The sequence below is a fragment of the Echiichthys vipera genome (assembly GCF_963691815.1).
Source record: "Echiichthys vipera genome assembly, chromosome: 14".
Taxonomy (NCBI): domain Eukaryota; kingdom Metazoa; phylum Chordata; class Actinopteri; order Perciformes; family Trachinidae; genus Echiichthys; species Echiichthys vipera.
Window position 1 is genome coordinate 10,514,033 of NC_139839.1, and position 21,229 is coordinate 10,535,261.

The window sequence follows — 21,229 nt, forward strand, 5'->3', positions numbered from 1 at the left end:
TATCTGTAATATTTAAGATGTCTCCGTGGATGTTCCTGACAGTCCACCACTCCTCACAGTCGCCTCAGTCGTGCATATGTCAGCATCCAGGCCACAAAATGAACACCATGTTCACTGCCCAGGCACTTGAGATGTCTGGCTGCAGACACCTCAGGGGAAATCAGTGCCAGTCCCACAAATTGTTAAATTCAAGTGGTCACATGGGGCTGTGGTTGACTTTTCATGAACTCCTGTGGAGATGTAGCCACGGAAAGGCAGTATAGCAATGTCAGTACATTTGTCATATTCATACATTACATGACTTGCCCTTATGTGCACAAATGTGACCAAGATGCCATTGGCAGCACATCAAAAAGTCTTAGGAGGAAATATGAAATATTTTTGCAAGTAAAACAACATGGTTGATCAGTCAGATTGTCTGAATGCCACTGAGCATCAACAATTTTTGACCTCTTATCATTATCAATTATTTCAATAAGCCAATTCCACACTCTATATAACTAATCACATAAATCAAAACGTTGAAGTGAAAATCGCTTTGGGGGGAAAAATATACATTTCAGCATGGGTTAAGTGGTTGCTTAATTCCATGCAGTCATGCAGCCACTAATACAGACATTGTTGAAAGTTTAAGTTACGATGCAACGGATAAGATGTGTGACTTAATTAACGGAACATTATCATTACCGCACAGAAATAGCTCGCCCTCTGGGATCCTCCTGCACCGCAGTGTTTTTTGCCTCCTGAGAATGAGGGAAAAAAACAAAAAACACCAGCAGTCAGTGCCAGTTCTGTGGATGAAAACGTCCAAACAATTAGAAATGTGAGGAGGGGAAGCCGTGATTCTTGTGGAATCTTTTCTGCACACTGTTGAATCCAAGCCTCAACAAATTCTGAAAGGCCTGTAGGCAAACAAGGTTCCCATCTGCTACTAAGTAGTATAACTGATACTCAGGCCATGGAGAACAGGCGGAGGTGTGATTGTTTTACTAGTTGATGTGGGTTAATGCTGTTTGTAGCTGAACTCTTGTATCATTTACACACTATATTTTATACTGGTTCATAGATCTAAGACACAGGTCAAGGCTGACACTCATTGGACACCCCTAAAGGCTGTCATATAACTTACTGCTGCATCATCATCTGCTCCCATCACGGATAGAGATACAAAGGAGGGACTTGTTGAGAAAAAGAAGAACAAAAAAGTCAGGCAAAGGCTAAGAAAGAAAAATAGACACAAAGAGACAAGTCTGCAAAGACACTCCATTATCTCGACAGAAAGGGGTAAGAGGGGTCAGATGACAGATTGGGGAGACAAAGGGTGGAGATTGATTGAGAATGGATGAAAGCTGAGGGAAAATGACGCCAGAGTAGAAAGGGGGAAAAGGAGGAAATGAGAGGCAATAAGACTTGATGCTGCTAATGATGAAAAAACAAAGTTATCTTGTCAAAGATGAACAATGGATGACCATTATTGCTATCTATTAAATTAAAATAAACACCATTTAACCTCAGATCCTAGAGTTTGCAAACAATCATCCAGATATGACTGAACCCATTGCAGTGGGCACAGAGTCAGGAGAAAACATTCAGTAATCTGTAAGCAATTACATTTTGAAAGTAACCTTCCCAACCTTGTGTGCGTATGTGTGTAACAGATGGATAATGAGTGAACGTGTGTGACAGTGGGACGGAGATAGCGGATGGTGAGCGCTCTGCCGGGCAGCGATAGTGCTTGTGTGATTGTTTGCCGATTACAGCCTGTTTGTTGATGCTGACATCATAGATAATTCATCACTGGACACTGTGTACATTGCTCCTGACAAACACAAACTCTCCGGCAGTGGGTACTTTAATAACCACAAACGTAGCCCTCCATACATAACTGTTGTGTGCACACACGTCTTCAGCCATTGTACCAATGGTCACAGTGTTTAAGCTATCAGGGGGCTTGGGTCTTTCTTTTTCCTGATTGGTAATGTTTTGTCCTATTTCAAGTCAAACCAATACTTATGCTGAAGTGTTGTAAATTTGGCTTTTCAGAAGTTGCCATATTGTTCTCTTTGTACACCTGACACCCCTCGACTGTAGAGTTTAGTGGTGTTGTTTCTTGATAATGCAGCACTCTACTGTATGTGCGTACTGTATTCCCTTCTGCTGTTGGCTGCATAGTGCCAATATTTTGTGCTGCTTCAGGCTTCTCGCTCGGTTGCTTTCAGATTAAAACAACAAAATTGTTCTCTCTGTAAAGTTTCAACTGGTCATAGGCTCCCATTAATTACCCACATTTGACCACTGGGACATTGACATGTAATTGTTTGAAATCAGTATGAAGGTGATGTTTGCTGTTGTTTATAAACATACAAAGCATAGATGGATGATTAATAAATAGATAGGTTAAAGGTAAAGAAGTAATGGAGAAAGAGTAGATGTAGGATTAATTGACAGATCTGTGGATTGATGTATGGCTGCAGAACCTGGAGATAATATGACAGACCCACAAAAAGCACTAACTAACAATGTGACAAGTAATGCATACTTTCCTTTATTGCTGGTTTGTGCAATAACCATGTATTATCATGCTATGATAAGAAGTCATACTGGCTGAACTGCCTTTACTCTGTATGATGTTGATGTATTCGGAATGACCTTAGACACATTTTTTTAACTTTGATAGTCCCCCTCTAACATGTAATAAGCATGCTAGTTAAAAAAAACAGTGTGGGCATTGATGCCCAGCAATCAGTGTGAGCTGTCAGAGACAGACCAGAGTTGGTGGTTTTCCAGAGGAGGATCATAAATTTGCATGCTGATGAATGTTTAAGAGAGCAGTCTGGATACGGTGGGTTGAAAGTGATAATTTGCAAGTATTATTAATGAACGCCTACAGAAAAAAAACACAAAAAATGGAAACTTTTTGAGAGGAGGCTTGATTAGTCATCAGTAGTATTGGTCTTCAAGAGGAAAATGTCACTGTGCCTGCATCAGCACAGTCTCTATGCAAGTCCCTATTATTACAATTAGGGTGCTGCTGAGCTATATCAGACATTAATGGGTAGTTTTCCTTCATGGTATATTCATCTAGGATTTCAAACCATACTTCAAAAGATTACCAACTCTTTTCTGCATCAATTTATTCTTGCGGCTTCTTTGCATCGTTTTATTCTCCACCTGCCCTACTGCTTCTAATAGTTTCTTCCACACATTCAACTTGAAATGAGAATAAAAGCGTGTGTCAGTGGTATCACGTTTGTTCTAAAAACTTGCGCCTATTTGCCAAAGAACCACTTGTAATCTCTCAGGAACAAGCCTGCCAGTGTGCTTCTGTAACATATGGTGAATCATAAAAGCATTGGCATGTGTTACATACAATTTTAGACGCACTATTTTAGATGACTGTGGCTTTATGATACACACATTCAAATTTACAGTTAAGACTCTTAGAGAGTGGAAAGAAAATGTTGCTGGTAGAAATGAAAACTCCTGTCACCACACGGTGTCAATCCAAAGAGTGACATGTAACACCTGGTTGTAGGGAAGAGATGCATTTTCACTCAGCGGACACACAAAACAAGCAGGAATGTAGACGCACACTCACCGTTGAGGCATGGGGCCCATACGTACTCTACAGGGGTGTATAAGAGAAGTGGCTGGTTTAAAAAGCTGAACAGTCAAACATATCCTTTCATGCTGCCTTGCGAGGGACTAATTATGCTGCATCAAGAGAAAGACGGAGAGAGAAGGGGGGGAGGGATAAGAAATGCTTCATTCTCGTTATCTATTACGCCAAGCTGGCAAACAGAGCTCGAAACAACATTCTGTTTAGAAACACACGCCTCTTGCATTCTGAATATGCTGAATTTTCATTTGGCAGCTGACATCTTGGTCCAGAACTCATTCACAGGGCCAGGGACAGTTTAATCAATATCTGACCAACCGGGCTTCTTCCCACAGCTAAAAGCCAGACAGCTAAGATGTAAAGCAGGCTCCTGCAGGTTCAGACTCCTGACTTGACCAGCATCTGTCAAGCTGAAGTGTCCTTGGGCAAGACTTTGAATTACTGCCAACTGTAGTTGCTGCTCTTTTGACCTTTCTTTTTCCTGGAAGAGGGCATTTGAAAATATAATCTCCTTAAAGGGATAAACACATTATCACATTTTTATTATATTTAACCTGTGATGACATCAGGTTGTGCCTTAGCACTGGGAGATCCTCGGCTAACAATAACTTACTTTGTGGATCCAAAGAGCATTTGCCTGAGCTTTGGAACTAAAATAAAATCCATTTTATAGCAGTGATATCAGCTCTGAACCAGAAAATGGACTCATATAACCAGAAAATCACACAGGGTACAGCCAGCGTCTCATTTTCTCTCTTTTCTGATTGATTCTCTATGGTGCTACACATCAATCTGAATCTCAAGAGAGGAACAAACTTTTTTTTTTTCTGTCTCTCACTTTGAGGTTGGGTTGGGTAGACTGAACATCCACTCATATAATCTCAACTGGGGATTGTAGTAATAGCATTTGAAGGTTGAGTCCATTAATAATTCAGCTGTAATTGTAGTATTCAATGAAGTATGGCTATTGATCAAAGCCACTGGTCCTCTGATTGTAAAGTGTAAAAACGTTATTCATGATTTTAGGCTTATGGAGCATGAGGTTCATCTCTATAAACAGATATATGCATATGAATGCAAAGTCTGTAGGCAACAACACAATATTTGGTAAAGAAGTGTTCTTGCTTCTGTCCAAGTAGCATTGACCATTCAAGTTTGAGAGGGCTTTGTTGCAACAGAGAGAACCAAAGAGGCGGAATGCAAATCAATCTTGGAACCTATCGGCTATCACCTGACGACAATTTCACGTTGTATTAGCTCTTTAAGATGTATTAATTTGCATTCATACGCACATATCTGTTTATAGAAACCTCATCTCTCAACCCTGACTTCATTCTCGTGCCTCAAGTTGCTAAACGGACAAGGCGCGTGGAAGTCTTGGACCGGATATCCACTGGCTACACTGAAAACATCCAAATATTGCCCCTTGCCTTCAGAGGCTAAACCCTCACCAGACCATCAGCTGAATGGGTTCTGATACTGATATGAGGCTTATAGAGAGATTGTGGCTTATGTTTTATTCCTGTGGTAAACTTGACTTGACAAAACCTGAATAACTTGGAAATGTGTGACACTATGATTGAATAACAGTAGATGAGGAGAGGCAGTTTGAGGGGGAAGTGGATATATGAGAAAAATTAATTGCAGCACCTTATCACAAAATAAGTTTTGATTTATGCACCAAGTGTATATAGTATATACAGGTATATGTATATAGTTCCCACATTATTTTGCCTAAATCAGATGACAATCCCTGCCAAAACAAATGCTAAAAAGCCTTGAAATTATATAACACTGGAATAAACTGACGTATGTAAAGGTGTAGGAGAAGAGCAGTGCATTAGGGTTGTCGACTTGCCAAAAAATAAGCAAATAAGAAGATCATAAAGCTGGAAAGAGAGAATAATCTGAAGAAAAAAAAACATTGGACGGAAATGGAAAATGACTATGGATAGACAAAAAAGAAAAACCTTAATCTGAACAAGAAAGACAGAAGAAGATGGGAGAGACTGAGAATGAGACGGGGAGTGAAAAAGAGTAGCAGAGAGATGCACAGTCAAGGTGGGACACAGAAAAAATAACCGATGGAGAGAGTGTGATAGATAGAAGAGGTTTATTTGCTTTTGTTGTGCCAACATCATTTATCTCTGGTGAACAGGCTTGCCGTGCTGAGAGGCTGTATGACAGAAATCAATCAGAGGGCAATCGTCCATACACTTTCACTGATGCGCCAACCCATCGATACAGGCATTAGGAGAGGAATGGTCAGGGAGAGATGCATGGGAGAAAGAAAGAGAGAATATTAAAGAGTGCAGACAAAAAATAGATATGGTAGAAGAAGAGAAAGGGAATAAAAATGGAGTGGAAAGAAAGAGAACAAGTGGGAACTTGTTACCCCAAAACAGGAATGTTGTGCATCTACTCAATAAAGAAACAGAATTATATCATTTCCCAGAATAGCCCAACATGATGAGACAAACATCAGGAACAAAATAGTTGAATAGTGCTGCATGAGTTGTTAAAAGACATTAGAAAGTTATTTCATTTTGCTATTCGGATCTCTTTGATTTAAATGTGCAATGGGAATGAGAGAATATTATATAATTAAAGAAGCACTTGGTTATGATTTGCTGATGTTCTCAATTGGTGCTTTCCTCCAGAGTGCGTACTGATGTTGACAAGATTAAAAAGTGAAATGGTGATGTTAAAGTTTATAGTTTAAGACTAAGTTGTGCCAATCTTAGAAAATAAGGATGCAAAATGCATACTCGCCCTGAAAGAAAGTCCCACCTAAGAGTCCAGAATCAGTGTGACAAAGCAACACTTATCAAATTCTGTGGGTATGCTAAGTGTAACGTCAACAGAGTGAAATGTACGTTGTCATAATGTACTAATTTCTAAGCATATAGTATCAGCGTTTTGGATAGAAGCTCGTGTGGCAATGATGGATGATGAATGATATATGTGGATAGAAAATTAGCAAATTTAGAAATAGATCATTTGTACTGACTGCCTGTGTGTGATCTTTTCAGTGTAGTGTGTGTGGGTGTGTTGATTCTATTCAACTGTCCGTGCGGTGTGAGTCAGGTCTTTTTACTGGACAGAGCTAACGCACAAGTTGTGAAGGTCCCTGCTGAGATCAATACATCAAAGCCTGGAGCACCTGTCAAGAAGCATTGCGTGTGTGTGTGTGTGTGTGTGTGTGTGTGCGTGTGCGTGTGCGTGTGTGTGTAATAGCATGTGACAGACATTAGACGTCAGTCAGACCTCCTGCCCACCTCCCTGGAAGAGAAACAACATGAGATCATATGAATCAACCGCTGCACATACACAGTACAATGCACCACACACACACACGCATGCACGCACGCACGCACGCATGCACGCACGCACGCACGCACGCACACACATGCACACACATGCACTCACACACACACACACACACACACACAGACACAAAGCGATAGTGTGTGCGCTGAGTGATGCTCGCCACAGGCACGGCCGACAGTCTGACACCTCTGATGACACGAATGGGAACCCCTCCTGACATCAGTCCCCCTTTCTCTGCCCGACAGCATATAGATAATAGTTCGAAGGCCAATGTCACTTACACACTGAGGGATGACCACAGGCTTGTGTGCGCACACACACACACACACACACACAGAAAACATGCATGTATGATGTATGTAGGGGAAAGGAGGCCGCAGACAGACCTGCATTCGGCTCTCGTTTATGGTGAATCATCTTTTATATGTTACACATATGTGTGTGTACATATACAGAATGCATTCACAAATGCACTTACATACACACACTTACAAAATCATGCACTCAGCCCTGAAGGAAAGTGTGACCTTATTCTCACATGAGAGCACAATATTGCACATATATTATACTATACCATATTTACATGTCCATGCTGATGTATGTGCAGAAACAAATATAAACTGAAAAGACACATTTTTAACTCTTTACTGCTCGTGTTATGTTAGCATACAGGAAACGTCACAAGCATAGTCAGGAAATGTGTGTTTTGACTTAATCATTTGTTAATGCTTAGTCTTTGTTTATCAGAGTTATTATAATTGCTGAGCATAAATGCCCTTCTCCCCTGCCTCAGATGTATACAGTTACACAAAAGACTGTATAAAAAATGGACGTAGCCCGTCGAGGTCTGTTTTCGCAACTTGATCCAATCGCCATCTTGTCAGACTTTGTCTCTGCCTCACAAAAAAGGGCATTGATGTGATGGTGGGGGGAGTGTGTGGCATCCATCCGGCTGACGTATACCTCCAAGTCGAAGTGAAGGACAGTGGCTAGCTGTCACTCAAGAGTCCACGTAATTATTCACTTTAACCTCCAATAAAATAAAAACTAGCCTGGTGCAAAAAAAATTCACCTCCCTCAGTGTTGTCATGGAGATATGACCTAAACTAACAGACTAGTTTTTGTTTTTTTTACCAGACCTTAAATAGGTTTAATTATGCTGTGAAAAACGGCCTGTTTAACATGGGGGTTAATGAGAAATCACTCTATTATGAAACGTGCCCCTAGTGGCCATCAGAGAAATGCAATTTTTTGGCCCTTCCTTATTGGATCAACCAGGATGTCGCTGTTGTGGGGGCTTGAGTTACACACAGTCTCACCCAGGAGCAGCTCCCTACAACAAAAGTCTTTTCTGTTTGCCCCTGGAGCTGTTGAAGATTAAGTGCCTTGCTCAAGACTCAAGGCAAGCACTGATGCACTTCCTTGCTCAATTTTAGCCTGAGGTTTCCAGTTTGAGCTGGCTGCCTTACGGCCACAAGCTCACTTAATTTCCTTTCTTAGCATTTAACAATGTAGGAGATCTATTGGACAATATCTAGCTACAGTATGTACAGTGTAATATGAATAATTTACTATAATACTGTAGATTGTATTATGTGAGGTTGTTTGATGTCATCACAAGACACGTTTGCCTGGCGTATTCGTGTTTCTAGAAGATGTGTTTTTTACTGTCTTGTATTTTAATTTATTTGATAAATGAACCAATATAATATATGGCACATTAATGTTATTTTAGCAAGAGACAGCTGGCTTCATTTAATGATTGGAAAATGTTGTTAGGGAGAGAGAAACTCTGCCTTAAGAAATAATGCAAACAATTGTGGGAGTGAGAATTGCTAAAAGTCACATGTGAAGACAATTTTTAATATTTGGGAAATCAATTATTTAGAGAACCTCACCACCTGATCTGGTTATGTGTTTTCCCTGTCCTGTCAGTGGACTTAGGTCATATCCTTTATCACTTACTAAAAAATAAGCTGTTTTCCTTATAAATCTTTTGTAAATTACACACTTTTAAACAGATACATAAATACATTCAACATTGTACATAAGGTGCCATATGTTACAAAATATAATATTAATATTCAGTTAAAATTCAGACACATTCTTGCTACAGTAGCTGCACCTCCTCCTCGCCTCCTGTGATTTATTATACATCTCTCCAAAGATGCTGACATGCACGTGGGCGTGATTGACAGGAAGTGGGGACAAACTCTCCCCAAGATATCTCCTGACTGGTATGAACAATGAACCTGGGGTTATTTTTGAGTGAGCAGATCATTCAGTAGTATCGCCTACCTGTCATAGAGGGGAACTGTCAAATTTCTGCCATTTAGAGAGCTAGAATGCCTCAATTACTAGACAGGAAATTGGTCCTTATCTCATAACCATGTATACTTTTTTCGTAAGATGACAAGGTATTGTCCAGCTATGAAGCAGGGCAATGTATCACAGTTCTTGCTGTTAAAATTACCTCTGGTGCAGAAGAAGAAGCAGACTTTCAATTGTATTTCACCTAGATTGATGTACAATGTACAAGTATGCAGGTATCCTTTGGGCAAATCAGCAACCACAAAATCAAAATCAAACAGTTTGTGTGGCAGCTATAGCCTTTAGACTTTGAAACCTTGACCTTTAACTATGGCACCTCCCTTTGAAGCTGCCAAAATACATCATTAATCTAGACTTAGGCAAATTTGGACTGGGGGCATCTGAAATATCATGTTTGAGTCAAATGTTTTGTCCCTTAATAGAACTAACTGTGAAAATCCTACAGTATAACGGAGCGCAGTTGCAGAAAAACGTACCTTAAGTAACTGCAGTGACTGGCTGACAGGACCAATGCAGCAAGATAGGAATTAGGAGTTCAACAAGAAAGAAGAACTATCTGAATAAACACAACATGAACAATGGTTTAATTTTCACCTCAATTAGCATGTCTAAATACCAATGAGAAAATGCAGTCTTTGGATTTACACTTTTTTTTCCCCACTACAGTCAGCAGGGGAAATTGTTTTTTTTACCACCAACATGATTCAATGTGCTATGAAGCATCAATGCTGCACTCTGCTATATCCTTTTGGGAATGTAATTAGTATTGCTGTGTAGCTGAGAGTGGACACACCACTTACTGCCTTATTTTACAGTTATCAGTGCTTGGATTTTGAAGGCCCTGTAAGGGGTGTTTTCAGTAGAACTATTTATTGGACGATTTGAAGCCAAAGGCTTGACAAGAAATCCAACTGGTCAAAATCATAAATCCGTTGCCTCCCTGGTACTCTTTAGTCTTAGCGAGGTCAGTAGCTGTTCACAATACCTGTAAATTAAAGCAGCATTTCACTGTCAAGACCTACACAGTGTGAATGGCTACATGAAGGTGGATATAATTACTAAGTTTAATCAGAATGCATTCTATCCAATTTACAGGTGGGCCGCACACACACACACACACACACACACACACACACACACACACACACACACACACACACACACACACACACACACACACACACACACACACACACACACACACACACACACACACACACACACACACACATACACGCACAAAAGGCTCTTCAAGACATTTGCATCTTTAGCCGTCTCATCTTGTTCATTTTATTTGGACAGGCAGATTGGCTACGGGCTGGCTTAACAATTCACTAGAGTCTGGGGCCATTTTTCAACACACCAATTACGCGTCTGCATCACATCGATCAGAGGGCTAGCTTTTCCCTCTGAGTGAAATAAATTAACTCATGTGTCCCTAAACAAAGCTTGGGAAAAGACATACAGTAATTGCACCTATCATGGGGTTACGTCCTCTATCCTGAAACTTCCTCTATCCTGCAACTGTATAATGAACACATGTTTATCTGATGCTGTTACATTTCTAATTGTGTGTGCCTTCAAATGACACCATTATATGATAGAGTGTGTTTTTGAAATACTGGTGTTAATTAAAGAGATCCTGAGCTTCTATGGGTGACAAAGGGTGATGTGTTCCATTTCTGTCACTGTATTTTATGGCTGATGTTTATTTCACATACAGAAGGCAGCGGTGTGTGTGTGTGTGTGTGTGTGTGTGTGTGTGTGTGTGTGTGTGTGTGTGAGTGTGTGTGTGTGTTTGTGTTTGTGTGTGTCTGAGTGTGTGTGTGTGTTTGTGTGTGTCATGTATGTATATTAAGGTCTTTACTGAATCCCTGTCCTCCTGCAGTTTAGAACTACAGTTGCTGTAAGTGTGTTAGTGTCAAAGCTGTCGAAGAAATATTTCTTCTATTTATGTTTTTTATGAGCGGTACTTGGATGAACAACTATTGGTTGGATGAATTGATTGCTGTTCTTGTGCCTCCCTATAAACAAGCCAAATATGTTCCTGCGGACAAAAGTACAAGTGGGGGTGGGGAGAGCATTTATTTTAAGCAGCGTTATTTATAGTCTTGATCTATCTCCTTTGAAGTGAAATGCTCAGCAGCACATGAAAATAAACGATGGTGATATTGAACTTGATGAGCAAAGGATGCATCAAAAGCATAAACCTGCACTTGTGCGTGTGGTAGTGTCGATGGTGACGGGAGGGAATCAAAATCAGTATGGGGGGTGGGGGGTGGGGTGGTTGTATGTGTGTGTGCCTCCAGAGTTTTGATCTCTCTCCTCACTACACAGAGTAGTCCATCAGCAATGGATACCCCTTCAATAATTCAGGAGATTAGCATGAAAAATAAATGGCTTCTTCCTGCAGTGAGAGGTGTGGTGCTGCTCTGGTTCTTGAAAACAGTTATGGTACTCAAGTCTAATGACTGTATGTTTGAAAGAAAACAGTTCAATAGACCTCCACCCCTTGAAATTAAAGCATTGCACAGATTTAAAAAAGAATTCAGAGGACGATGAAGTACATATGTGCCCATTTTGCAACAATATCTCCTTGTGTAGTTAAAAAATATTTGCAAAGTTAAGAATTATTTAATTTGTACTGCAGTGGCTACTTTTTAATTAAATCAAAATTACCCTAAATAGATATATAGCATGTAAATCTGAACCTCTGTTGTGTGTTTGCAAATGGTTTTAGCTCTTTCATGTTTCCTTTGACAGCATGGGTCTATAAGCACTTCTCTGAACAATATACGATTGGCGTCAGCAGGCTCACATCCAGATTAGACTGGAAGCAAGCCAGGTGTCTCTGATGTCACGTCACTTTGTTCTATGTTATAGACATTTGGCATTAGCTAACTTTCTTTTTGTCTCGCTTCATTGCTTCTTACTTTGCCTTTCTTCTCCTGTCTGACTAATTTGTGGCTCTCTTTGTGTCACCGTCTTGTTTTCTCTCCTCATGATGATTGTCCCAGAAAGAAAGAAAAGGTGGAAAAAATATCTCTGCATGAACTCTAAAGTTAGCTTCCTCTCTGGTTCTATCTCTTTCCAGGTGGTCCATCACGTTGGTCCTCCCCTCCATGTGACTGCTGCTGCAAGAACCACAAGGGCGACGGCGAGGGCGGAAGTGGCACCTCCTTCAACGAGCTCTCCACCTCAAGCTCCGAGAGCCAGTCAGAAGCCAGCTCTCCCCAGGGAACAGTCATCTGTGGCCCAGTCAGCCGCCAGTCACGCCCTCATGCCAACGTCCAAACCCTGGACAGACCGTTGAAAAAGGGCCCCATCGCCATGCTTCAGCAGTCCGAACAGCGGCGGAAGAGTGACTTGCTGCGCACGCTTACGGCAAGCTCCCGTGACACCAGCACCTGCAAGAAAAGGCCGGCGAAAGAAAAGCCAACGGTCGAGGAGGAGCTGGAAAAGTGCATTCAAGATTTCCACAAGATCAAGATCCCAGAGAGATTCCCCGAGAGGAAATACATGTGGCAGGCTGACCTGCTGAGAAAGTACCGTCTCTGAGCCAGGAAACAGGACAGAGGGAGCAGACACATGAGGCCAAGGATCAGTTTACATGTTTTTTGATCATCACTTTTGCAACAAGAACAACAGTTTCTAGGGGAAACTGCAGTTTTATGCCAATAGGTTGAAAGTCTACACAGCGGTTAGTAAGAAGCATAACAACCAGACTGTTCTCTTATTGACGTATGTAGTACATATGTGTCTTTATGTAGTTTAGGCCTTCTGTATGTACTGTAAGTATATGCCGTACCTTGCTGAATACTTCAAAGCTTTGAATAATTTATCCCTGAGGACCAACCCGAGTGGGAGAGAGACATCCTCTGTGAACTGATCAACCAACCGAAGGATTGCTAATGACTACAATGGGGGTTACTAATGGTTACTGGACTGCAAAAACTGTCTTCTGTCATAATTTCCCTGGAAATCCATCATAGGAGTCAGTTTTAGTTCACGAACCCAAACTGATTTAGTATGTGACTGTGTGTGTGTGTGTGTGTGTGTGTGTGTGTGTGTGTGTGTGTGTGTGTGTGTGTGTGTGTGTGTGTGTGTGTGTGTGTGTTCGCACCCAGTTGGCCTGGAGGTCACAGATAAATCTGCATCAGGACCCATTAATAATTCATGTTGTCCCAACAGTGCTCTCACTATAAATACACCCAGAGCCCTCTGCTGCCAAGTTGGTGTAAACAGCTTGGTCAATTACTTCAATCTTAGGAAGCATTTGGGGACTTATGAGGCAGGAGGAGGTGCAATTTCATCAGCAACTAAATTCATTTTCTTTTTCTAATATTAGTTACATTGCAAACGTACCCCAAGTAAATCAATCTACCCTGCATTGCATTGATTTCTGCTCTTTGTCTAGATGTGGAGAAATTACCAGGTTACTCTGTAAAGGATAAATTAAAGCATGAAGGATTAATTTTAGACATACCTACACACAAACAATTACTTTTTCCATTTATATTATAAGGATTTTGCCAAACTAAAATGAACACAGCACTCACAAACATTCATTCCCACATGGAACCAATAAATGGTGAGGTAATTTAAACCAAACTCAACATGCCACGCACAGTAAATAGACAGAATGGGACAGGCTGACCCATCAACACAGACGAATACTTTATACCCTGAGTGTTGACACAGTGATCCATAGTTATTGATGGTAGGATCAGTTGGAAGAGCTGATATACATGATTCTTGTTTACAGTGATTAATGAGGCCCCTGTGTTACTTATGAAGACAAGTTGTATGAGGTGAAAATTAGGCATTATTCATGAATGCACACATGTGCTCCTGGCAACAAAGATTGCAAGAGTGATTCATTTCAGTGTCATTTTACTGACATAAGTAAGAACTTATTTCAGGGTGCAAATTAAATTTTTGACCACTGCAAATAGCAAAAGCACACAAACATTTAATGATGTTGTAAATGTTAAATATTTCCTTTGAGAGTTATGATGGAAATCTTTTGAGTTATCAACATCACAAACTGTCTTTAAGGAGAGACGTGGAAAAGAGAAAGCACATATAAAGAGGATTCGACATATTGTATAGCACTATGTCCAATGTGTGAGACCAATTTGATCAGATTTAATTAAAGTTGCAATAAGAAGGAGCCGCTGATACAGAAGAGTGTACGTTGATCGCAGCTTAGGTAAACATCTTTATGAAAAGTGTGTTAGACAGCTATGAGTAAAGCTGCAGTTTGGGTTAGAAAGTTATAAATATCGAAATATACAGCTGAAAGTTCAGAATGACCTTCTTGGTAGTGGTAGGACAATTAAAACAGAAGACAATTAAAACAGAGGAGAAAGTGAAAAGCATTTTCACAGGGGAGCTTGATTATAGCTTCTCATTATTTGTTGTTATGCAGCTTGTGGAAGTGCAGAGGAATGCGCTTTATTTACAATCATAGCTTTTACACAGCACAAAGTACAATGTTAAATAAAAAGTACACACACAAGAATAAAAATATGCATAAACTTCTTCAAAGATCAGTTTATTAAAATGTACCCCTTATATGTTAATAGAAATGGACAATAAACCTGTTACGTTATACTTATTTTTGTATCTAAAGGCCTTTAAAACATTAGATTATCAAATGCTCTTGTTTTGCCCATACAATGTATTTCCTGTGAGAGAAGTGGTACATGGGTAGTAAGACATTTCTAGTAATAGTATATTCAGTGGTGCCCATATGTCTGCTGTGGTTTATAATAGTATACATTAATATGGTTGCAATAGGTGCTAGATACAAACCATTTTCCTCATGTCGATACAGTGAATATGACTTATTTTTCTACATTGCTGGGTTATTACATTTTCATTTTAAAGTCATTTATCTCAAAAGCTCAAGTTGAAATATGTTAATCCAGACTACACATTATATGTAAATAAACACCATAAATCATACCTAACCAGAATAGTGTATTATACTCTCTGTATATAACATGCAAATCCATGAGGTGCGGCCACCGCGCTGTTTTTAGTGATGCAGTAGACTGACGCTAATGTAATACAGCTATTCTTTTTTATCATTTAGAGGGTTGGGCCATCAGGGACGAGAGGAAAATATTATACAAACCTATAACATATATATTTACCACTATAACAAATGGTAAGCTACTTGCTTTCCAAGACAACAGTGTCATAAACTGACTGTCAGCACATTTGGGGACCAAGATATTTCAGCGATTTTGCATTACAATCAATAAATCTGAAGATCTATGTGCTCTAAACACAGAACCAACAAAACAAAACAGCTTTAAACAAAACAGAACAAGAAGAAAAGTTTGTCCAACAAAAGGTACAAACTGTTCAAAAGTAACCCTGAAGCGTTCGTTACAGTACAGTGCATTGAAAAAGGGTTAGTACTTTGATGCGTTTCTTGTTGTTTTGGCTCTGTACTGCAGAACATTGGATTTAAAATTAAACAATGACTATGAGGTGAAAGTGCTGACGTTTAGCTTCTAACAGAGTTGGAGGGTGTTTACATCCACCCTGGATGAATGGTGAGGGATTCACAGCTCTTTCCTCCCAATTATAGGACAATGCAGCAGTTCCCCGACAGACAGAACTGTCAACTCATTCAGACTGTTCTCATTCAATGTTCATACTTATACCTAGGGAAAGTAACCCTCACTATAATTTGTATATAACCCACCTAATCGTGAGCCAGGACGTGCAGGGCTGCCACTAAGGAGCAAGTTAGATGAAGTACAAACAGTCACAAAGTTTGGGAGGGGAGGAGGTTTCATTGGATGGATGAGGCAAACAAACACAGGACTTTCATCCAAGAGACTACTGTTCAAGCCAAAACAGCTTCTGCACTGCAGGGGCTCGGGCAGGCATACTGAACGCTGGTGTTGCTGAACATTGACATGGTAGTGCTCCTTACTATGCTTTTCCATAATCACTTTAAAATTGCCTCCACTAATTTCTGGAGAAGGTAGATGATGCTGATTAACAGCCTTGCCAGCATACTGGTTTTGCTGTGGTTTTACGACATGAGAAGAGCAAAGTAAACTACGATGTCAGGAACCGACTGGGTTATCATTAGTCCTCACACAGCGCTCATTGGATCGATAGCTTTTTCAACTGAGAAACTGCTGTTTCATGTCATGATGCCAGATGCATCAGTCAATTTGGTGGAGTGGGCAGACTCAAAGGACTTGACCCAGGCAAATGCAGCAGGGCAATCATTCTAAATATACAGGCAAGGAGTTTATATGGCCTAACACTTTATCACCTCCATCCAACTGATCATGTGTTAATGCTGAAGATCAGACTGAAGGGCAAAACGCCCCCTAAACCAGCAAAAAGGAAGACGGCTCGGCCTGGCAGAGTAGGCAGCACTGACTGCAAAGCATATATTGAATAAGACAACTTAATTTGGAGGTCACATCTCTACATTTTCCCAACAAGTTAAAGCAGAGAATCATAACTTTGACTTCACCGTCTTGCTGTATTTAAATCTTATGTGCTGCAGTAAAGAGCCAACACACAACAAAACAACTCCACCATTAAATCTTAGATAATAAAATAATGAATCTCTGTACAGATATTGTATTCCCTATTTTTCCTGGTCTAACCCAAAGGAAAAATGTTACAGTACAAAAGGGTCATACGACCAGTTACGAACAACAAGGGTTTATGATTGGAAGATACACGTTGGTCTTCATACAGCATTAGGTCAGACAATAGTCTGCCCTTGATATTTGCTTTAAGCTTTCTGAGAACAGCATGCTGACTTACGATACTGTATCAAGAGTTTTCTCCTTTTACCCATAAAACTTGTTTTCAGGCTGCAATTATGACATGACCAAAAGAACCAGCCTGAATAAGCATGAATTATGTGAAAGGTGAAAGTCTCTGATTGTTGAGAGAGAATTGTTGCAAAGTTTTTTTTGTTGTAAAGTTATTTTTGAGTTAGTCTTAATGCTGTTCATATTCAGCCAAGCTCAAGTAAAATGATAGTAGGGATTGTGTTTGCTTGACTCTGCCTGCCATTTTGAAAATGTGTTTGGTTTGTTTACTTTTAAATGATTCAACAACAAGGTCGATCAGTCACATAAATCTATCCGAGAGCATTTTCAAACACAGATTTGTCTTAAGACGTGAATATAAATGCTGTTGAACAGACACAGAGTGAAAATGAATACCACAACACCCGGTGGCCTTCTAGAATAGAACACAGCTGTTTTTGCACAATGTATAAAGTTATAAAGTAACACAAACAAGAAAGTATTTGAAAAAGAGATACATATGAATAATCACCTTACATGCACAACACAGCCACAAATAATGTGTCTGTCATGAGAGAGAAAGCTGACCAGTTTTCCCCTTCAGAACACATGAAATAATATTCAGTTCTTTGGTCCTAAAAATAATCAACATATGATGTAAATCTTATTGCTACAGAGTGACTGTTTTCTTCAATTTTATTTTAAGTCAAATGTGATGAAAAAGACGAGAGACTGCACAGATGTCAAGTTTGTCAATTTGTTATCTGAGAGTGCCCGACTACAGTCTGTGATTTTCTTTCCTTAAGTTAGAGTCACGCCCTGCATTCGAAGCCTGTGTACATGACTGCAGGCCCCATCATTTCCCTCCTGCCTTTGATGAGGCCTGCAAGCCACAAAGAAAATCACTCTATTCTGATACCACCATGTTAGACCTGGCACAAACTGTTCGAAACAAAAGGGCATCTGTTTTAATGTGTGTTGTTCTGACACGGAAAAGAAAAACAAAAAAATGGTTGAGATACATTGTGAGCATGTTGGTATACAAAACATTTAACAGATTTAACTTAGTCTGTTCTTGTGAAAAAGATTATGTCAAAAACTGATATTTAACAGAAAAAAAGAAAACTTGCTAAGAAAAAAAAAGATAAGCACAAATGTGTCGATAGTGTCTGCTGTTCCTCCACAGGTGTATAACATTATCAAATAAGAAGTCAACTCTGCAGTGTGACTAAATTCCTGCAAAACAGAGTGATTCTCACCAAGGGCATATAACGTAGTTCATGGAAACAAGTGTTTCACCAGGAATAATTCGGAAAATATTATATAGTATTTTGGTTATTATGGAATTTTAAAAACCTGCATACGTTTTTTTATTTTATAAAAATTAAACACATATTTACATCCAGCAATTGAAGTAAATGTTATTCATTAAAAGCCAAATATCTGTGGTGAGAGTTGCCCTGTATTCCAGGTTTTACATGTCTGCCTTTAGACAGTACAAATCATCAGAGAGTCTTTAGATACAAAGCATATAGTAATTTTGAAAATGTATGATGGCAACCAATAAACAAGACATTCTGTACAGCGACTGAAGACTCGTTTTCATTCCCAGTTCTCATCAGCTTTTGCTCTTGTTGTCAACAATCCTGCGGGGTCCATGCGTTATCAAGAATAAGAGTAACTTTTTAAAATAGATTTTTCATTTCAGATTAATTCTTCACAGATACATGGATGACTTACCAGCTTCACCTCAGTCTAAAAATGATGTCACACTCATTGCAAACTACTGTATTTATATACTGTAGGACTTTTCTGTTGGATCCTAGTCTAATAACAGAACATGTCTGCAACCACATCTTTCACAAGGAGTCCTTACATTTCATCACATAAGTGCAATACCCTGTTTACACTCAAAACAAAATTATTTTTTTCGAGTTCAGTGCAGGGGTGGAGTGGCCATTCAGACGACTGGGAGATTTCCTGGCCTGCAGACTGCCCTGCGCAGCCGTGTGATGTTCATGACCGGCCCATTGAGTTAAAACTCTTCAGAATCAAGCACGTTTATGTGAAAATCGGAGAGATCTCTATAAACTTTAGAGAGTCCAACCACTATATATAAGACTTGTTGTGTCTCTACATCTCACTCTTGTTTGCAACAGTGTCACACTCACTCTCATTAATCCGGCCTACTGATTTTTGTTTAGCCTCCTATCTTGATCTAATTATTTTTATTCAGACGTTACATAACTTTCATGACCACAAATATAAAATGGCCAACAATTGAATTTGTTTTTTTGTTCATAAATAAATGAAGAATGGTCGGAGCAAAGCCTCATGGGAAATGGGAACTGCGTATCGCTCCAATGATCGCTCCTCGTTTATTCAATGAACGAATGGGGATGAATGAGCGGCTGTCAGACAGAGAGAAAGAGGTATAAGGAATCGGATTTGCGTGTTGGATTTGCTCAGTTACACCTGATGGAGGACAAGAAGAGAAAGAAGAAAGGATGGGCTGAAAAGGCAAGAATGAAGAAGAAGCATGCTGGAGGAGAGTGCATCAAAATGGTCAAAAATCACGGATTTATTCCGAAACAACCAGGCGTCAACTAGTGATGCAGGTGAGTGGACAGGAAAACGGTTAGCTCAAGCTTTGACATTGTTGAGAATAAGCAAAACATTTCAGCTGAGTTCTTCATAGTTCCTCCTCAGTGGGGCGGTGTCGTCATATCATGGTCTGCACCGCCAGTTTTACACACACACACACACACACACACACACACACACACACACACACACACACACACACACACACACACACACACACACACACACACACACACACACACACACACACACACACACACACACACACACACACACACCCACACCCCTGTCCTGACGGAGGGGGTGGGTTGGGCCCGTTGTGGGCCTCTGCAGTCAGAATTGTCTCGGTGGATTTTTGTGTCCTACTCCGCCCCCCGGTTTTAGTGTGTTCTTATTTCATTAAATTAAACAACAATAATATTCACATTAATGTTGACGGTAACTTGTAGGAGTGATAGGTACAAGAATTTTGTTTTTGTTGTTTTGTTAGTCCAAAATCACTTACATTTACATTTATCCATTTTATTTGAGTGCCCAAATTCCAGGTGTGAAATATGCATGTGTCTCAAAAACGCCACATTGGAATAAAAAAGTCCCACTGTCCAGATGTGTGACTCTACACATATCAGTGATGATGACACAAAATGGCAATTATTCAAAGTGTCTAAAACTTAGTGCTCATTATATTAAATACTGAGCTATTAGTATATAGAGAATAGTGAATGAGTGAATAAGAAAGTGATTTTGGACAATGCTGAAGATTAAGATCTCACTATATACAGCCCAGTATTTTTGTAACAGGTTACAACAGAACTTGGATCTACAAGCACACTGATGAAACTGAGTTAAGAGTTAAGTTCACTCAAGGGTCAGTCGGGCTTTGAGTGAAGGCTCTGGCAGTGCGAAGAATCAGGCAGAGGCCAGCTGCACAATTGGACAAACAGCAAGGGTAAACTGCCCACTGTACTAAAAGGCTAGTGAGGAAATAAGAGTGACTGGCTCAGGTGAAAACTGCAAGAAGGGAAAAGCTTAACAGTACTTATAACAACCCATATATACGTTTGTTGTATGTCAGTGATCTCTAATGCTGCAGTAGTTACCATGGGAGAAAACCAGGGAACAAACAGGGAAGGTGACAGTAAAATAAAGTTAGCGTCCTCCCTAAAGTCTGTGTAAGGAAGAAGGTCTGATGATGGATGGAACAAACAAAATTTCACCCAGGAGACTGGTGTTCTGGCCTGTGTGAAACTAAAAGTCAACAGTGACCTATTTGTTATTGATGTGACGTACAGTAGTTATGTCTGTTCCATCTGTGACTCATTATAAACTATCTTTGATCTTCTTTTGACCCTGACCAAGAATTTCTGTTCCCTAAATGTATCAGATTATTTTTGTTGCCTACACATTAGTAGTTCCGTTTTACAATGTTAACTATGCATTTATAAATGTGGCCCTTACAGTATGTTAAATAGAATTAAAAAAAAATCACATTAACTATTATAATTTGTCTTCTACGGCCTCCAGGTCCTTTGACAAAACTTCG

At 39.8% G+C, this 21,229-nt stretch overlaps 1 protein-coding gene across 1 annotated transcript in view; it reads left to right on the plus strand.

Annotated features, from left to right (window-relative positions):
* Positions 1-12,838, plus strand: part of kctd16b (potassium channel tetramerization domain containing 16b) — a gene marked incomplete at both ends in the record, with an annotated part of 67,124 nt that extends 54,286 nt beyond the window's left edge. Inside the window, one exon of the mRNA XM_083926412.1 lies at positions 12,375-12,838. Coding sequence (XP_083782538.1) covers positions 12,375-12,838 — 464 coding nt within the window. The remainder of the gene's footprint in view (positions 1-12,374) is intronic.
* Between the last annotated feature and the right edge of the window lie 8,391 nt (positions 12,839-21,229).